General features: G+C 32.2%; 1 protein-coding gene across 1 annotated transcript; it reads right to left on the bottom strand.

Moving 5' to 3' along the window:
• Positions 1-10,380: 10,380 nt before the first annotated feature.
• Positions 10,381-14,899, bottom strand: LOC143074877 (nucleoside hydrolase-like). Its single transcript, XM_076250102.1, has 4 exons — positions 14,782-14,899; positions 12,330-12,446; positions 11,615-11,757; positions 10,381-10,780 (listed from the first exon to the last, which is right to left on the bottom strand). The coding sequence occupies exons 2-4, from the start codon at positions 12,346-12,348 to the stop codon at positions 10,451-10,453; spliced, it is 492 nt and encodes a 163-aa protein (XP_076106217.1). The 5' UTR covers positions 12,349-12,446; positions 14,782-14,899; the 3' UTR covers positions 10,381-10,450.
• Between the last annotated feature and the right edge of the window lie 5,335 nt (positions 14,900-20,234).

Raw genomic sequence — 20,234 nt, 5'->3', positions numbered from 1 at the left:
AATTATGCGGGTTTAAACATATTGTGTAGTACATGTAGTATGTCAGCTCCCCATATACATCTAGCAAACGTAAAATAAACTTACACACATCAAAACACATAATTGGATTCAGTTTTACACTAAATCAGGATTAAGATATTTAAGATTTTGGTATCAATTATAGAATATAAAGGACTTTCTGTATTGAAGTTTCCTCAGAGTTTAGTACTTTCGTGATTTTACTTTTTTCAAACTTCACTTAAGTAACATAAATAGTCGATTTTCATATAGCCTACAGTTTTAAAATTTGTATGGTAAATGTGTTAAATTAAAGAACAAGAAGTCTAACCGTTCTGTAAATTTATAAATTATTGCGAAAATGTGACAGGAGTATTATCGCAATAATCTAAACTCGCATTTTGAATTTTTTTGTATGAATTAAACTGGATTTTTTTCAATATCGCGAAAATATAAATCACATTTAGTCTAAAAGGACAATATCTTAATGATAGATGCAGGCAAAACAGTGGTTGTCGTTTGTTTATGTGTTACATATTTGATTTTCGTCCTTTTTTTTTTTACATAAATAAGGCCGTTTGTTTTCACGTTTGAATTGTATACATTGTCTTATCGGGGCCTTTTATAGCTGACTATGCGGTATGGGCTTTGCTCATTGTTGAAGGCCGTACGGTGACCTATAGTTGTTAATGTCTGTGTCAGTTTGATCTTTTGTGGATATTTGTCTCATTGGCAATCATCCGACATCTTCTTTTTTATAATAATTTCTGAATTAACAGTCATATAATTGTCATACTTTTCGTATTTAAAAATGCTGTGATACGTTGAAGCATCTATACGTCGAAAGTATGGACGAGGAAGTTGCAATAACAGTTTAAAGTGTTTCGATTTATAAAGGAAGTAAAAACTCCAATTTATCAAAATTGATAATTTCTTAATGCAATTTCTACTTTTCTACATAATATCTAGGGAAAAACCAATAAAAAGTTGATTAATATAGAGATTTGAATATACATAAGTATAATAAAGGTCAGTGTTTAGCTGTGCTGATAAAATTGTAATTGGTTTAATATAAGTAGTTTTGTAAAGCTCATAATCGATTGATAATCCGACGAAATTTACATCACTTACAAATTAGGAAAAACCTATCCCTAAATGCAATATCTTGGGATCTGGAAGTTATATAACTAACTTGACCAGGAATTAAAGAATGTTCACTGACTGAATGATATAACTGATATTTTTTAATATTTAAATGTGAACCTAAGATATCGATCCTGTGATCTTTTTTTGTTATTGAAATTAGGACACTGAATTTTAAATAAAATTGAGAATGGAAATGGGGAATGTGCCAAAGAGACAACAACCCGACCAAATGAAATACAACAGCAGAGGATCACCAACAGGTCTTCAATGTAGCGAGAAATTCCCGCACCCGAAGGCGTCCTTCAGCTGGCCCCTAAACAAATATATACTAGTCCAGTGATAATGAACGCCATACTAATTTCCAAATTGTACACAAGAAACTAAAATTAAAATAATACAAGACTAACAAAGGCCAGAGGCTCCTGACTTGGGACAGGCGCAAAAATGCGGCGGGGTTAAACATGTTTGTGAGATCTCAACCCTCCCCCTATACCTCTAACCAATGTAGGAAAGTAAACGCATAAAAAACGCACATTAAAATTCAGTTTAAGAGAAGTCCGAGTCTGATGTCAGAAGATGTAACCAAAGAAAATAAACAAAATGACAATAATACATAAATAACAACAGATTACTAGCAGTTAACTGACATGCCAGCTCCAGACTTCAATTAAACTGACTGAAAGATTATGATTTCATCATATGAACATCAGGCACAATCCTTCCCGTTAGGGGTTTAGTATCATACCATCATAACATATATGAGAAGAACATAACCCGTGTCATGCCAACAACTGTTTTTAGAATAAATGTGTTTAGTTCCGATGCAAAGACCTTATCAGTGACTCAATATTAACGCCAAAATATGCAATCTTTAATGACTTGACAACAGTATCGTAATTATATCCCTTCTTAATAAGTCTATTCAAAGGTTTTGTAAGTTTCTGAGGTGAATACTGACACCTTTGTGCTTTATACAGAATATTTCCATAAAAAATTGGATGTGCAATACCTGAACGTGTTAGAAGTCTGCAGGTTGAGCTATATTTACGAATGATGTCTTTATACCGATGATAAAATTTAGTAAATGTTTTGACTAGTTTGTGATATCGAAAACCCTGGTGTAATAATTTTTCAGTAATACATAAATGTCTCTCGTTAAAATCTAAAACATTGTTACATACACGAGCGAATCGTACAAGTTGAGATATATAAACACCGTAAGATGGTGACAAGGGAACGTCACCATCTAAAAACGGATAATTAACGATAGGAAATGAAAAATCATCCCTTTTATCATAACTTTTAGTATTCAGCTTTCCATTAGTGATATAGATATCAAGATCGAGAAAAGGGCAGTGGTCATTGTTAGTATTAGCTTTATTTAAAGTAAGTTCAACAGGATAAATTTCATTAATATACATACTGAAGTCGTCATTATTGAGAGCCAAAATATCATCCAAATATCTAAAAATATTATTAAATTTGTTTATCAGATGTTGTTTAGATGGGTCTTTGCTTATTTTTGTCATAAATTGTAACTCATAACAATACAAAAACAGGTCCGCAATAAATGGTGCACAGTTAGTCCCCATTGGAATTCCGATAATCTGACGATATACGGAATCCCCAAAGCGAACAAAAATGTTATCTAGTAAAAATTCAAGGGCATATATAGTATCAAAGCATGTCCAATTGACATAGTTTTTTTGTTTATTGCTACTCAAAAATGACCTAAAAGAGTTTGAACATACATATTCACATTCTGATTTTTTTAATGCCCATTTAATTAGGTGTGTGATTTTTTTCTTAATGAGAATGTGAGGCAATGTGGTATACAGGGTAGAAAAATCAAAACTTTGAACAGATTCAAAATCACCAATATAAGCATGCAATTTATCAAGTACTTCCAACGAGTTCTTGACACTCCAAAAGTAATTTATTCCACTGATAAATGCATTATCATGAAGTCTCAAAAATCTGTAAAAAAATTGTTCATTAGCGCTGCAACAAACTTTTTCAACTTTGAATTTGAATATAAAAGCATTTATTGACCAATCAATAAATTATATTCGTAATGGCAACGCCTTTGGCGAAGTTATTAATCAAACGGTCACTTTAGATGAAATTAGTATTGCAAAACCAGCCCAACATCATCCACAAGAACTGAAGTTGCATTTCAGAATTGGTCGATTTTTGTTGTTATTTGAGTCAATTTGATTATAATATTAAGGCTTTTCTACCTCAGATTTAGATTACCTTATTTGTTCAAACTTTTATGAACTTTGGCCCTCAATGCTCTGCAATTTCGTACTTTATTTGGCCTTTTAACTAGTTTTTGGGATTCGAGCGTCACTGATGAGTCTTTTTCCAGACGAAACGCGTGTCTGTCCTAAATACAAAATTTAATTCTGGTATCTATGGTGATAGTACTGCATTTTTTTAATAATCTTTAATACGTCTTTTACAGGCAAGTGAAGCGAGATCGCAATGAAAAACATCGTAATTTTATGTTTCTTGATAGACATAATCAGAACAGAGTCAGTCAAACCTGATTTGATCTTCCCTTGTGCAAATTTTACTAATCAAGCAGAGTTATATATAGACTGTTCTCATAGAAACCTAACAAACATTCCACCTTTACCAAATAATACTGTTCACCTTTATTTACAAAACAACTATCTGATGCAAATACCAGATAATGCCTTCGAAAACATGACAAATCTTATAACGTTAGATTTATCATTCAATAGATTGATGTTATATACCAAGCAGACATTCACTGGTCTTCGAAACCTGCAAATTCTTAAACTCGGGAACAATATTATCTATCAAATACCAAATAAAACCTTTGAAAATATGTTTAGCCTTACACATCTATATCGTTTTGTTATTTTTCATCACTGAATGAAAAAACGTTTTCTGGGCTGGTGAACCTCTTACATCTTAAACTAAATAACAACATTTTGAACTACAATACAAAACAACTTCCAAAAGGAAGCTTTAAGGCATTAGGATCGTTGAAACAGCTTTCTATACAACACAATAATTTGGAATCAAGGACTAAAATTTTCCCAGATGAAACAATTGCAGATTTAATAATGTTAGAAGTATTGGAGTTAGATGTCAGCTGTAGAGATCCTCATCGGCAGTTATTTGGAAAGGGATTTTCGACACTTAACAATCTCCGTACACTAAATTTTAGTATATGTGGTTACGTGTATCTCAAACATGATACATTCAAGCATACACCACATTTGACGAATGTCTACATTAACAAGTGCGCTATTCTACGGATCGATGGGTCAAAAGCATTTTCCAAGCTCAAAAGATTGGAAGTTTTAGAATTAGATGTAGATATCACTGAAGAAAGAATGGAGGAATCATGGATTGTAAAACAGACGCAGACGTCCAATGAGGAATTTAAAGATAGTTATATTGTCGGTATGCCAGAATTACATTCTACATTTCCATGGGAACAAATAAATGATGAACTCTTCGGTACACCAATTAATGAATTATATTTTACAAAAAACCGAGATGTGGTGGTTTTCCCTATAAAGCATAGTATAAGGGCACCACCTAGTCTTCGAAGTCTAGCTTTTAGTAATTGTGGTTTCCGTCAAATATTGCTGAATCTTACATACGTGACAAGATTACAAATCGATGGGAACCAACTCGGAAATTATCTAGCGAACAACACTTATATGATAACGACAACAAGTAGACTTGAGTTCATATCTCTTTCAAACAATTCAATTTATAAAGTAAATTCTAAATTATTCAATGACCAACCGCACTTGAAAGTCATTGACTTAAGTTATAATTTCCTTAAACATATCAACTTTCACTTGAAACATATGATTCATTTAGAGATGCTAAATCTTATTAATAGTTTATTTAGATGATGATTCAATAGCGAATATAGAACAAATTCTTAAAAAAAATAATAATCTTAAAATGAACCTGGGTGGAAATCCCCTAAACTGTGGCTGCTCTTTACTCCCTTACTTGGAATGGATGAGTAATGTTCGTAAACATTTTGTAAATTTTAATCAACTTAGATGCATTCTAGTAAACGGGAGCATGTCAATGTCAAATTCTTTTGGGGACTTTATACTCCATCTTCAAACAGACTGTATGAACAACTCACATTTGATAGTTGGTGTGTCGTTCGCTTTATTTGGCTTCATATCATTATTAATAGCAGCTCTCATTTACAGACACAGATGGAAACTCCGCTATTTATTTTATACAGCAAAATTGAGATATGTCTCTCAAAATAACATAGAAAATCGTGGACAATACGTCTACGATGCTTTTATATCTTACTCCGACGAAATTAGAACGTTTGTAACGGAAGACTGTATTGATAATCTTGAACAAGAAGGACATTTTAAACTATGTATACATCATCGAGACTTTCTACCGGGCGCAGCCATAAATGACAATATCATCCAAGCCATCCAAAGTAGCAGAAAAACAATCTGCATCATAACTAGATCTTTCATTGAATCTTACTATTGCATGTTTGAATATAATATGGCAAGATTGAAAGCACTCACAGAAAGAAAGACAAAAGTCTTATTTTTCTGGTGTTTTACGAGCAATTGCAACCTGATGAGTTACCTCTAGAACTATATGAAATTATTCAGAAAAAATCGTATATTGAATATCCAAATGATGTTCACGGAAATATTATTTTCTGGGAGAAAATCAAAGACGCTATCAATATATAGAATCGAAATTATATTCGTCTGGTTACAATTGAAAACTATATCTCTATATGTGTATCATAGGAACATGAGGAACACAAAATAAAAAGGAAGTTTTTTTAAACAGCAAATTATAGTTTTGAGACAGAGCGGGAGAGATACTAGGACTATCAAGGTCTTATCAAATTTGTGAATAAATTTATTCCTGGTGATTGTGCACATTTAGAAAGAATATTCTTTTTCATTGAATTTGAATTATTTAGACTATTTGATAATGTATGAAAAACTTTAGATTATAATACAAACAGTTTAAAAACACAGGTCTTGTGATCTCTTTCAATAGCGACTTGTAGTGACTATCAATTATAAAAAATGCAATGCCATGATATCAAGAATACAATAAAGCATCTAAAACGACGTTTTGTTGATATACCATTTCACTCTAATCAAGATGTCTAAAACAAAATCGATTTCAATATCTGAAACAATCAATGATTGAAAGAACTTCTTACTGGGTTTTTTTTTATATTTATTTTATTCTATCAAAACACATAATGCATAATCATTATAATATACAAAGGTATATACATTATTCTTCACAATGCAGATAATACAATGTCAGATAATTATAATTAAGTTAATTTTAACAATTCTTACAATTACTAATTCTTAAGAACAGTTTGAGTTTTCTGCTGCAAACGAATTTGTCAATGTTTTGTTTTATTTCTATAGTAAAATTTTGAAGAAGAAAAAAAAATTGATAGAGAAATATAAGATATAAACACAGAAAGTGCCAGCTGTTCCATTCTCTCTCAAACTGTTCTTGGTTTTGTTTGTAAATGGCTACAGTTTTTTCAGCACAGTACAGAGCATTTAACTTATGTGTAGAGTGTCTGAAGTGATTGAACTTTTTTCAAACATCGACTTGAATAAATATAATATTTAATACAGAGCAATATCTTATTTTGTACAACATGTACAATACAATTTATAACATCAAAAATACCAAATACAAAAGTCATACAATTATAGTTTAGTGTTATGTGTGCTGTAGATAAAGTCCATGTATCGAAATTTTCTAACAAAATTTGTACTTCTTCACATTCCCACATAGGTGTATAATGGTTTCTGGTTGTATATTACAAAAAGTACAAAGAGGGCTTTATACAAGTTTATCTTTTCCAGGAAATAATTAGTAGTCAAAACTAAGTGGTTTATCCTGTATTGGAACCACTGTGCTCTACTATTTGTAGTAGTTTTAAATGGAAGTGTATAAATGAGTTTCATTTCATCATTAGTAATACCAAACTTTTCCATAATTTTCTTTTTATTTTTTGGTTCCGTAAGATTTTTTCTCAATATGACGTACATATCTTTAGAACCTTTTTTATGTTTAAAATAAATCTTGATATTATTAGGAATGCTTGGGTAACAATTCTTAATTGGAGATGCAGCATTTTTAACAAAATGTTGTGAATACTGTTTAACACAATTTTTTAAGCCGTAATATTTCAGAAAGTCTGTACGTATGTGATACACGTCCTGGAATTTAGTCAGAGAAAAAAATTCTCCAGCTTCATCTAATAAATCATTTACAACGTGTACACCTTTGTCATACCAGTCTTTGTAGAAAACAACATCATTTTCTATTTTAATTTTCTCATTAAACCATAAAGGCATATTCAAATAATATTTCCGTGTATATTCAATATTTAATGCAACAACTTCTTTCCAGGCACTCAAAACATCTTTCCAAAATGGATTTGTGCATACATTCATACTTTTTCTATGTTTTTAACACCTGTATTTTCTAATAAATCAAAATCAATCCCATAGAAAGCAAGAGTTTCCTGTATTTTTTTATTATTGGTCAACCTTATAACCCATGTACATTTCAATGATTTTATGAAAGGTTTCAAACTAATCATTTTTAGACCCCCTTCAAAATAATCCTTCACTAATGTTTCTCTCTTAACTTTACCAACTGGTTTTTGCCAAACAATACTATAAAACAAGTTATCAAGTTTTTGAATAAATCTGGAGTCTGGATTTGGCAATGATGAAAACAGATGGATAAGCTTTGGTAATGCCAATGTTTTAACCACTGTAATACGCCCAATTGGAGTTAAGTTTCTCTTGCTCCATTGCTTTAAAAGAGATTCAATCTCCAATATTTTTTTATCATAAAGTAATCGTGTCATCTTTGATAAATCTACATCAAAGTCTATTCCAAGGTACGAACAATAACGTTTACCACATGATAAGTTTAAGCTAGTACAAATTTCATTCTGACGGTATTTCATACTGCCAATCCATACAACATGGGTTTTACTGTAGTTAATTTTTAAACATGAAATTTCCCAAAAATAATTACGGTCTTTCATGCTTTCCATTAGAGATTCTTCAGATCCATCTAAAATAATAGCAGTATCATCAGCAAATTGAGACAATTCATTTTCAATACTAACAGATTTTAACCCTTTTATTTTCTTATTGTCGCGAAGCTTAATAGCTAATATGTCAGCACACAATATAAACAAATAAGGAGAAAGCTGATCGCCTTGTCTACAACCCCGTTCAATGTTAAAAAATCTGATAAATTACCCCCTTGGTTTACAGCTGTTTTAATATTAGAGTAGAAAATTCTCACCCAATTACGAATAGATTGTCCAAAATTGAAAACAAATAATACTTCTTGTAGAAAATCCCATGATAATGAATCGAAAGCTTTTTCGAAGTCGACAAATAGGAGAAGTCCTGGTAGGTTTTTTTCTTCTGCAATTTGCATCAAGTCATATAACAGTCTTGTGTTTTCTCCTATAAATCGACCCAGAACAAAGCCAGTTTGATCAGGATCAATCAAATTTCCCAAAACTTGTTTAAATCGATTAGCAATAACCCCTGATGCAATTTTGTAAGAAGTATTTAGAAGAGTAATTGGCCTCCAGTTTTTAAGAAACTGTCGTGGTTTGTCTCCTTTAGGTAGACATGTAATTATACCTCGTCTCTGTGTAATGGTGAGTTGACCTTTTTCAAAAGCATAATGTATGGATCTTACAACAAATTGACCAATTTTTCCCCAAAAAACTTTGAAAATTTCAGCTGTAAAACCTGATGATCCTGGACTTTTATCATTTTTCATTGTTTTTTAAACATTAGATGCCTCATATAGACAGATTGGACCCTCTAGATTATCTGACTCCTCATTTGTTAATTTGTTAACATTGTATTCATCAAAAACAGTATCAAAATTCTTAATCTTATCTGTAACAATTTTTTTTAGTACAACTCTTGGTAGAAAAAATGTAACCTCTTTGAGAATAAATATCTTTTTGATTATTAATGATTTCTCCATCATCTTTTTGTACTTTACTGTTTATTCTTTAGTGAAAAACATATTGCATTGATATAATCATGCTTTGGTTCTTCTTTCTGGTTTTATTTTTATTTTAGTTCAAATGTCTAGTTTCCCTTATTGTAATATACATAAATATGTACCGCTTGTATCTGTACATTTTAAATTAAAAAAAGGCGGGATATTTAAAACTCAAAAGTCGACGAAAGACCGACAAAATCACAAAAAAACGACAACCGACAACCCAACAAACCATAGTTAACCATTCACTATACACAAAACTGAAGACAAAGCAACACGAACCCCTCCAAAAAACATGAAAAAGGGGATCTCAGGTGTTCTTGAAGGACAAACTGATATTGGCATGAACTTTATCCACATGTTTTCGAATCATGCATCTAATGTCTAAAATAGTAAGTTTATTGTACGCACTTCATTGATTTCAAAAACATTTAATTCAATTGCAAGTAATATGGAAATATTATATATAGTATTCGAACTAAAACTAAGATAGCATGTCCATTGGACAAGATTGGTGTAAGATGTGGTTGTCCTGTTGTAGAATGTCGGTCTTTCATAATGGAAACATTAAATATGTTTGACTCGTCAAACTTCTTGAGGGTACATGATGACAGATTTCCTCAATAACGTGTATCTCGCACTATTATTTAGTTCCTTCGTTAAATTTTAACAACTAAGAAGGCATATGTCGTTTAATGAGAACTCTGGTCATTTCTATAAATGCTTATTGCTTAAAAACCGAACACAACACGTTATAAATTTGATGCGTCCAAAGCGCATTTCCAGATTAACCTTCATCCGAAATCCTCATAGCCGAATATTTGAAAGTCAAGGATATATAATGACCGAAAACGTTGCAGAGCTTTAAACCAAAAAAGTACCCAATTAGGCGAATGAGCCAAAGCCATCTATGCCAATTTTGCCTAAGGATGTTGTTTGAGTCTACGACATAACGTGAGCAACTTGGCTACGTTGGATACAATAGAGTAACTAGTAGTGTTTATGAAATATTGTTCCCATATACGAATTTACAGTAAATTTGAGAACGGCAAAGGGTAATGTGTAAAAGAGACAACAACCCGACCAAAGAGCAAACAACAGCGGAGAGTAACCAATGGGTCTTCAATACAACGAGTGCAAATGTGGACATTTGATCTAGTACTATTTTTATTAAGGTCTACACTTTATTCATATGATATAAACTACAGACTATCATTGGTTAAAGAACCATGGACATATAGTATTCTGTAGCCTTCTCGATACTAAATTTCTTAACTATCCTGACATTTGGAGGATTTTTTGTTTTATTTCTCCAGTCAGAAATTAGCTGACCTCTGGTATGAACTCCGCCCAATTCCACAGTTGACCACACATGTAAATACTCTGTTATTATACTATTATCAATAGCTAAAGCCATAGCTAATAGGTCACACAAAGAAAAGTCTTGTGTTTTGATGATATTTCTGTTCCGTTCAGCTGTCATGCGGCAGATATTTTTAAAGAAACGTGCTTTATTGGTGTCCACTTCAACCCATTGATCAAACCAAGTCTGTAAATTAATACCAAACATGAAATTCATTTCTATATCATCATATTTCTTAAAACATCATAATAATTTAATTCCATTTCAATAAATAAAAATAAATGTTGTATTATAAACTAAAAACAAAGAGGGATTCAAGAATGTGTAAGTACAATCATAAATAAAATATCGTAAATAGTTAATATAGTTAACAAAGGTACCAGGCTTATAATTTAAGACGCCAGACGCGCGTTTCGTCTACATAAGACTCATCAGAGACGCTCAGATCAAAACAATTATAAAACCAAAGAAGTACAAAGTTGAAGAGCATTTAGGTCCAAAAATTCTAAAAAAGTTATTACGGCTAAAGTAATCCATGCCTAGGATAAGAAAATCCTTGGTATTTCGAAAAAAATCTTATTTTGTAAACAGGAAATTTATAAAAATTATCACATAATTCATATTCATGTCAACGGTAAGTGCTAACTACTGGGATGGTGGTACCCTCGGGGAAGAAACGTTCAACAGCAGTGGCATCGATCCAGTGGTGTTAATAGTAATCAGAGGTACCAGGTTTTACCAGTAAATATCTAAATCTAGATAATCTTATCAAAATTATGAGGTGATGTGGATGCCTTTTCTAAGCAATGGAATTCAGAATTAACAACAAATATATCAGAAAAACATGTATTAAATGGAAAATTGTATATAGATCAAATATAAAAACTATTATTTACGCTGTATACATCACTTTCAGGAAAGCGGTTCGTGAGATTTTAGACCACCTTATGATGAGTTGGTGTAATAACAAAACTTGTCAAGTAAAAATTGCCTCTTAATAATCAGAAATATATAACTTACCCAAGAAACACCTGCACCTACAGATTTACACAGTTCCCAGGAAACAATCGTAGTCTTAAAATGGAGCTCTTGCAATGTGACGTAAGCAGCTTCTAGATCAGCAAAGAAATTGAATTCTGCTCCAAGTCTATCTCCTCCTTTTACTGTAAATATATTAAATTAATCATCAAAAAGAATGAAAACGGATTTTTATAACCATGTGTCGGGGAGTTTCTAATCATCCGCTTCTGGTGATAAGGATTATTTGTTTATTATTGAATTAAGTTAGGGGATTCAAAGAGCCGTTTGCCATATATTTGCTTGATGTTATTTACAATATATAAAGACGGCAGACGATTAAAAGTCCGTTGGATGAACAGGCACATGTTAGCATATTTCTTTTGCCTTTTTGGGTTTCTGACTCATTGAACTTTACTTATCGTCTCTTTTTTCCGTCTGGTCTGAAATACTGCATTAATGTAGTCGGTCTCATTTGGGGTCTAAGCGTGACGCGGGATTGGCAATTTTTGCTAAGCGTGACACATGAAGGTCAAATTATTGTGCCGTGAAAATGGGAAATGAAGTCTAGCGGGACATTGGAATTACAAAAAAATGAGGATTGCTTACGTACATAGTGTAAGCGGGATACGGGAATCTGACAAAACAGTAAGCGGGATCCGGGATCAGAACCCCAATGAGATCCCCAATGTAGTGTTTTACTTAACATAGTATATACCTTCTATATTTCCTCCCATAATGAAGACTTCTTTTAACTTGCTGCCGAAATCAGGGTCTAGTCTAAGGGTGAGTGCAATGTTTGTCAACGGTGCCAAAGCCACTAATGTTATTCCTCCTAAAATAAAAAATTGCATGTTTTAATTAAAAAGTAATCTTTCTTCTTAGTGCACTTGAATTCTTCTGTCGAAATGGGTCTTACAACATTCCCTTACGGTAGCGAAGTAGTGAAATTCCTACACCTGGTGATTTCAAGTACTAGTAGTTAGAAGTTATATTGTTCGCTTTGGGGATTCCGTATATCGTCAGATTATCGGAATTTCAATGGGGACTAACTGTGCACCACTTATTGCGGACCTGTTTTTGTATTGTTATGAGTTACAATTTATGACAAAAATAAGCAAAGACCCATCGAAACAACATCTGATAAACAAATTTAATAATACTTTTAGATATTTGGATGATATTTTGGCTCTCAATAATGACGACTTCAGTATGTATATTAATGAAATTTATCCTGTTGAACTTACTTTAAATCAAGCTAATACTAACAATGACCACTGCCCTTTTCTCGATCTTGATATCTATATCACTTATGGAAAGCTGAATACTAAAATTTATGATAAAAGGGATGATATTTCATTTCCTATCGTTAATTATCCGTTTTTAGATGGTGACGTTCCCTTGTCACCATCTTACGGTGTTTATATATCTCAACTTGTACGATTCGCTCGTGTATGTAACAATGTTTTAGATTTTAACGAGAGAAATTTATGTATTACAGAAAAATTATTACACCAGGGATTTCGATATCACAAACTAGTCAAAACATTTACTAAATTTTATCATCGCTATAAAGACGTCATTCGTAAATATAGCTCAACATGCAGACTTCTAATACGTTCAGGTATTTCACATCCAATTTTTTATGGTAATATTCTTTATAAAGCACAAAGGTGTCAGTATTCACCTCAGAAACTTACAAAACCTTTGAATAGACTTATTAAGAAGGGATATAATTACGATACTGTTGTCAAGTCATTAAAGATTGCATATTTTGGCGTTAATATTGAGTCACTGATAAGGTCTTTGCATCGGAACTAAACACATTATTTTTTTTAAAAAACAGTTGTTGGCATGACACGGGTTATGTTCTTCTCATATATGTTATGATGGTATGATACTAAACCCCTAACGGGAAGGATTGTGCCTGATGTTCATATGATGAAATCATAATCTTTCAGTCAGTTTAATTGAAGTCTGGAGCTGGCATGTCAGTTAACTGCTAGTAGTCTGTTGTTATTTATGTAATATTGTCATTTTGATTATTTTCTTTGGTTACATCTTCTGACATCAGACTCGGATTTCTCTTGAACTGAATTTTAATGTGCGTATTGTTATGCTTTTACTTTACTACATTGGTTAGAGGTATAGGGGGAGGGTTGAGATCTCACAAACATGTTTAACCCCGCCGCATTTTTGCGCCTGTCCCAAGTCAGGAGCCTCTGGCCTTTGTTAGTCTTGTATTATTTTAATTTTAGTTTCTTGTGTATAATTTGGAAATATTAGTATGGCGTTCATTATCACTGGACTAGTATATATTTGTTTAGGGGCCAGCTGAAGGACGCCTCCGGGTGCGGGAATTTCTCGCTACATTTAAAGACCTGTTGGTGACCCTCTGCTGTTGTTTTTTATTTGGTCGGGTTGTTGTCTCTTTGACACATTATCCATTTCCATTCTCAATTTTATAATATAGTGCAGGCTTTTACTTACAGCATATGTCAAGTAAGGTGCATTCTTTTAAACACACAATGATGACATAAGTATTATTTGTTTCGAAGAAAACATTTAAGGAGATCCGTAGACAACAATTGGTAATGTGATCCATAGGTCGATTAAAACAAACATAACCATGGCCTACAGTGAAATCAAATTTGTTCAACGTTCTACATATGTTCTACTATATTAAACCCATCATAAAAGGTCGTCGATTTAAGCAGTGCATGTTTACTTCGTTTAAAAAATAATTAGGTCGGGCGATGTAAAGGTTGTCATTTGGTATGACCATTGGTTTAATTATCGTCGTAATCTAGAGAATAGTAAGTTTTTACATAATGATATGTTACTCTAGCTCGCCTGCTGAAGTAGAGGACATACATATAACGTGATTCGTTCGTCGGTTCGTTAATTTGTCCTTCTGTACCACTTTTGTACCTGACTTTGTGATACTTTAACAGAATTTCACTCACAGAATGGACGTCTGCACCTCATTTTCATTCCTTTATCTGAATGGGTCTTGACAATTTTAGAGTTAACGTTGTATATATTTGTCATTAAATCAAATATTGAAAATGACATTAAACTAATTAATCACGAGAAGCATATGAGCCATTCTGTCATGCAAAATCAATCCTGTTCTATGTTCTCTTGTTTGCTTGTGCATATGTAGTTACCTGGATTTTCGTTTACCAATCGTAATAAAGCATTTACGGCATGTTTCTTTTTAATTAAAGTACCATCTACAGGTTCGTGATTCGGCGCATCCCCGAGTCCATCGTTGCCATGGTAATGTGAAGCTCGTTCTCCTTCGCCCAAAATAGATTTCTCTGCACCTTTATAAACTGTTGTTTCAGGTTGGTCCGTTTGGGCTTCGGACTTGTTTTAATCAGATTTGATTTTTTTTTTAAACTCTACTGAAAAGATATCTTCTATATACCTACCTATACATAGTACTTCCAAGAACCTTTTGTTTTATAAATCCACGACTGAGTTATACGACTAGTAACCTTAACGTAGAGCTCAAACAAAAAAACAAATAAACAAAACAATATATAACTAAATATGGAGTCATTTTTTTTTTAAACTTCAAGAGACCAAATATGACTGATCCTAAAATGTCATGTATTTTCCTTGAATAACACTTTTGGGGCTACTGTAATTAACAAGAATAACTTACCATTTCGGAGCACATCCGTTTATAGTGGTTTTGTTCGGCTTATCTTTGTCATCGTCACATGTATCCCCCCCCCCCTTCCCCCAACTCCCATTTGTGCGCAGTGAAAGCAAATATTTTCACTTTCGATTCAAAAACCAATGTTTTATTTAGTGCGAAAAGAACAGAAACGAAGGTAGGGAAAAAATCGGTAATACATTAAGAAGAGGTCACGGGTCAGAGAAACGGAACCTTTCATTTTCTTTTTTTATGATATATACACGTACTTACATCGAGTCTGTTGCAAACTTTCAGAACTCTGAGAGTATTCCGGCATACATCATCAATGGTGACATTGCCATTAACACAAGTTATTGCCACGACCTCTACTTCCGGCCTGGACAGTGCCAACATTATGGCTGAAGCGTCATCTACACCAGTGTCCACATCTATTATCATCTTAATCGCCAACTTGATTTAAGTTATCCTAACTGGAGATTTAGATAGTAAGAAAGTTATGTATATATTTTGTCCTTATTATTCTATCACATTTGAGGTATATAAATGCATAAATTTATTTATTCAAATGTGTGCTTGTGCATAAATTTTTATATAAATATACATGTACCTACTATAAAAACTAGAGGCTCTAAAAAGCCTGTGTCGCTCACCTTGGTCTATGTGAATATTAAACAATGGACACAGATGGATTCATGACAAAATTGTGTTTTGGTGATGGTGATCTGTTTGTAGATCTTACTTTACTAAACATTCTTGCTGCTTACAATTATCTGTATCTATAACAGTACTTTCTGTGGAAAATATTATTGAAAATCTTCAAATTTTAAGAAAATTGTTAAAAATTGACTATGAAGGGCAATAACTCCTTAGGGGGTCAATTGAATAATTTGGTCATACTGACTTATTTTTAGTTCTTACTTTGTACATTATTGCTGTTTACAGTTTATCTCTATCTATAATAATATTCAAGATAATAACAAAAAAACAGCAAAATGTCCTCAAAATTACCAATTTAGTGGCAGCAACCTAACAACCGATTATCCGATTCATCTGAAAATTCCAGGGCAGATAGATCGTGACCTGATCAACAATTTTACTTCCTGTCAGATTTGCTCTTAATGCTTTGGTTTTTGAGTTATAAGCCAAAAACTGCATTTTACCCCCATGTTCTATTTTTAGCCATGGCGGCCATCTTGGTTTGTTGTCCGAGTTACCGGACACATTTTGTTAACTAGATAACCCAATAATAATTATGGCTAAGTTTGGTTAAATTTGGCCCAGTAGTTTCAGAGAAGAAGAATTTTCTAAAAGATTACTAAGATTTACGAAAAATGGTTAAAAATTGATTATAAAGGGCAATAACTCCTAAAGTAGTCAACTGACCATTTTGGTCATGTTGACTTATTTGTAGATCTTACTTTGCTGAACATTATTGCTGTTCACAGTTTATCTCTATCTATAATAATATTCAAGATAATAACAAAAAAGAGCAAAATTTCCTTAAAATTACCATTTCAGGGGCAGCAACCCAACAACGGACTGTCCGATTCATCTGAAAATTTCAGGGCAAATAGATCTTGAAATGATGAACAATATTACCCCCTGTCAGATTTGCTCTAAATGGTTTGGTTTTTGAGTTATAAGCCAAAAACTGCATTTTACCCCTATGTTCTATTTTTAGCCATGGCGGTCATCTTGGTTGGTTGGCCGGGTCACCGGACACATTTTTTAAACTAGATACCCCAATGATGATTGTGGCCAAGTTTGGTTAAATTTGGCCCAGTAGTTTCAGAGGAGAAGATTTTTGTAAAAGTTAACGCAGGACGACGACGACGGACAACGACGGACGACGACGACGGACGCCGGACGCCAAGTGATGAGAAAAGCTCACTTGGCCTTTCGGCCAGGTGAGCTAAAAATATGTAAGTGAATATTGTGTACTTCATTTGTTCTTAAGTAAATACCGTTATACTGTTATTTGTAAATAGGTATATATTATCAATACATTTATTGGAATGATATTTCAAACTTTTGTTTTGAAGCAGGCTATTTCAAAATTTTTGTCATTACGAGTTAAATCAAATTAGAATTTAAACTGACAAAAAACTTTAATCCGACGTCATGATTATTTGGGTCAATTTCAAAAAATGTCGAATTTTGAAATTGAAAAAATATTAAAAGTTACTTATTCGAAACAACCCATTACATAAGCAAATCAAAACAAACAGGGGCCTGGTTTTCGAAAGTATCTTATGACTGAGTCATGTCTTATGATGGTCTTAGGACATGTCATAGTCGTAAGATATGTTTTCGAAAGTGTCCCAAGTTACGATTTGTCATAACTTTTGTCGACATGACTTATGGTGGTCTTATGATTGTCAACTATAATTTTAATTACTTTTCATGTATAATTTCATGTTAATTGCAATATAAATATTTGTTCTGTTTCTCGGTTAGCTAAATGGTAAAGATTTTATTTTTCTCAACTACGTGAATTAAAATTTTAATCTCCTGCGACACACAATTTGGAATTTTTTTCTAACTCATGGTTTTGTATAATAAATATACATATTATTTCGTTTCTAGTATATTTAATAGTACTATATCAACGTATGTGCACGGGCAATTCGTTAAGCGGGTACTCGATGTACCGAATATAAAAAGTATTCACAGTTAAATAACAATGCATGTATGATAATACACGAAAGCGAAGTTCAAGATTTAGTATATTATATTACAAACTAAATTTAAACCAATTATCAACTCATATTTCAATTCCTTTTTGTATAAAATTTTATGTTCAATCATTATTATAATAAAAAAATAAAATATTCGTAAATATTAAGAATGGTAATAATTATTGTGTTCATACTTTCCATTTCCCTTTTTATATTTATCACTTTTTAACCATTATTTAAATTAATAGAAAATAATGTTCACTTATGACAGCCATAAGAGCATCATAGCTATGACTCTCTTAAAACAGCTTTGATTTACATCCTATGACATATCATATGATAGTCATAAGATGATCATAAAATATGTCCTATTAGTAAGATATATCCTATGACATATTTTATGATACTTTCGAAAACCAGGCCCCAGTACTTTAAGAACAACATATTAAAAGATGCAATCTTAATGATGTCATACAAGAATATCTTGAAACATTTTTTGATCGGTGGTACAATATTTTGTCTATCCTGTTACCATTTTCAAAAGAAATTTTGGGTTATTAAGAAAAGGTTTAGATAAAATGTTAAGCTTGTTTTACGTAGCCAATTAGATGGTTTTCAAGAGAATAAACTTCTATATATATTCATTCTGTAATATAATAGATTAGTTTTCCAATTTTCCAGGTTATACTGAAAAATGCCTCTAAAAATTGGTTTTCAAAGGTTGTAAAAATTACCACCAGTAATGCAAGTCTAAGATAGCAATTCATATTGCTCGGCATTTTTTCACCCTTTCAAATAAACCAAACATCAAGTAAATCCCACATAAGTTAGTTTACTTTTCTCTTTATTTCATTGGTAACAGGAACGTACGTTTCTGATATATCACTATATAAAGTCTATCCTGTTACCTTTTTACAGAGGATGACCTTGAGGTCACTCCGATGTATTGTTATCGCTTAAATTTCCGTCATTCATAAATTTTAGTCAAATTAGTTTTGGGTTTTCAACACCAGTGAAAAAAGTGCATTTTCATACCTGCGATTTCTGTTCTCCGGTTGTACGATGTTTCAACAAAATATGGAATCATTTCAGTTGTTGATTTAGTGGTGAAAATTTGACTGAATTATATCTTAATAAATACGATTTTATATGTTTAATTGGTGTTTCAGAAAGAGGTCAGGTGCTCTTGTTCATTCATACAATTATCGTTCATTCATAAATTTATCGTAAAATAAAAATCACTACACAGGTTATACGTGTAGTGTAAATGCCCACCTGTAATCTAAAAATAGCGGTCTCACTAATTGCGACAAGAAGCGTTAAGAACGGACAAGAAGAATAAATTAAGCGACAAGAAGACTATTTAGCGACATGAAAACTTCTCGTATCGCATGAGGATGACACATATCAAATGAACAATTTGAGGGGGACTTAGTTTTAAGAAATGATGTCAAAGTAACACTATGAAAATATTTTTAGTAAGCTGAAATATATATTTATTTTTTACATGTTTATGTCTTGTAAGTTATTTTATTTCTGTCCCATTTTTCAACATTAGCGTCTCGAAAGGTGAAATGTTTTAACTGAATGGTTAATTTAAATTAATTATAAAAAATTGTTAAAATTAAATATTAAATAAAAGTAATTATTGCCGAGTTACAAACACTACCACGGGATAATCCATAATTACCCCCAACTTTAATTTAGCCTGGTAAACTTGTTGTCTCCTTGTGAAATATAAAACATATTAAAAATGATTTCCTGCTTAAGTCTTTAATTGATATAAAGTCAAAACCTTCTTGCTTTTCACTAGACAACCATGTCCTGTCAGGTTTAATTCTTATATATGTAGATGAAAAATAAAAGTCCCCAAAACATTAACATGACAGCAATTGCTTTTACAGCCTTTAAGGCTTTGATTTTTTTTACAGAAGAGTATCCACCATGCACTTGCACTGCACTATAATAATAGTAGAATAGAATTATCATATACAAATAGATGAAAATTATATAAACATGCAATCGTAATGTTAATAATTTATATAACAACAAACCAGTGTATTCTCTACGACTATTATTATATAAGTATACTAGTCCAAGGTATACTGATTTCTTGCACTACAATATAATAGTTATTACGGTGAGGTTGAATTTCCTGTCATTTATTCATCATCCAAGCACGAACTTCTATCAGAAAAAAATATCTCTGTAAATTAACCCAAGTTTCAGGTATTGAGATGTGATCAGTTTCTGTGACATGCGCTTTTGACCATCC

This window comes from Mytilus galloprovincialis, chromosome 5 (genome assembly GCF_965363235.1).
Source record: "Mytilus galloprovincialis chromosome 5, xbMytGall1.hap1.1, whole genome shotgun sequence".
Taxonomy (NCBI): domain Eukaryota; kingdom Metazoa; phylum Mollusca; class Bivalvia; order Mytilida; family Mytilidae; genus Mytilus; species Mytilus galloprovincialis.
Note: the sequence above shows the minus strand (reverse complement) of the source record. Positions and strands in the feature narration are given on the sequence as shown.

Bases quoted from the DNA above. Each gene is read 5' to 3' on its own strand.
- LOC143074877 (XM_076250102.1), bottom strand. The intron at 10,781-11,614 runs GTAAGTTATATA...ATTAATTTACAG, and splicing joins TAGGTGCAGGTGTTTCTTGG to ACTTGGTTTGATCAATGGGT.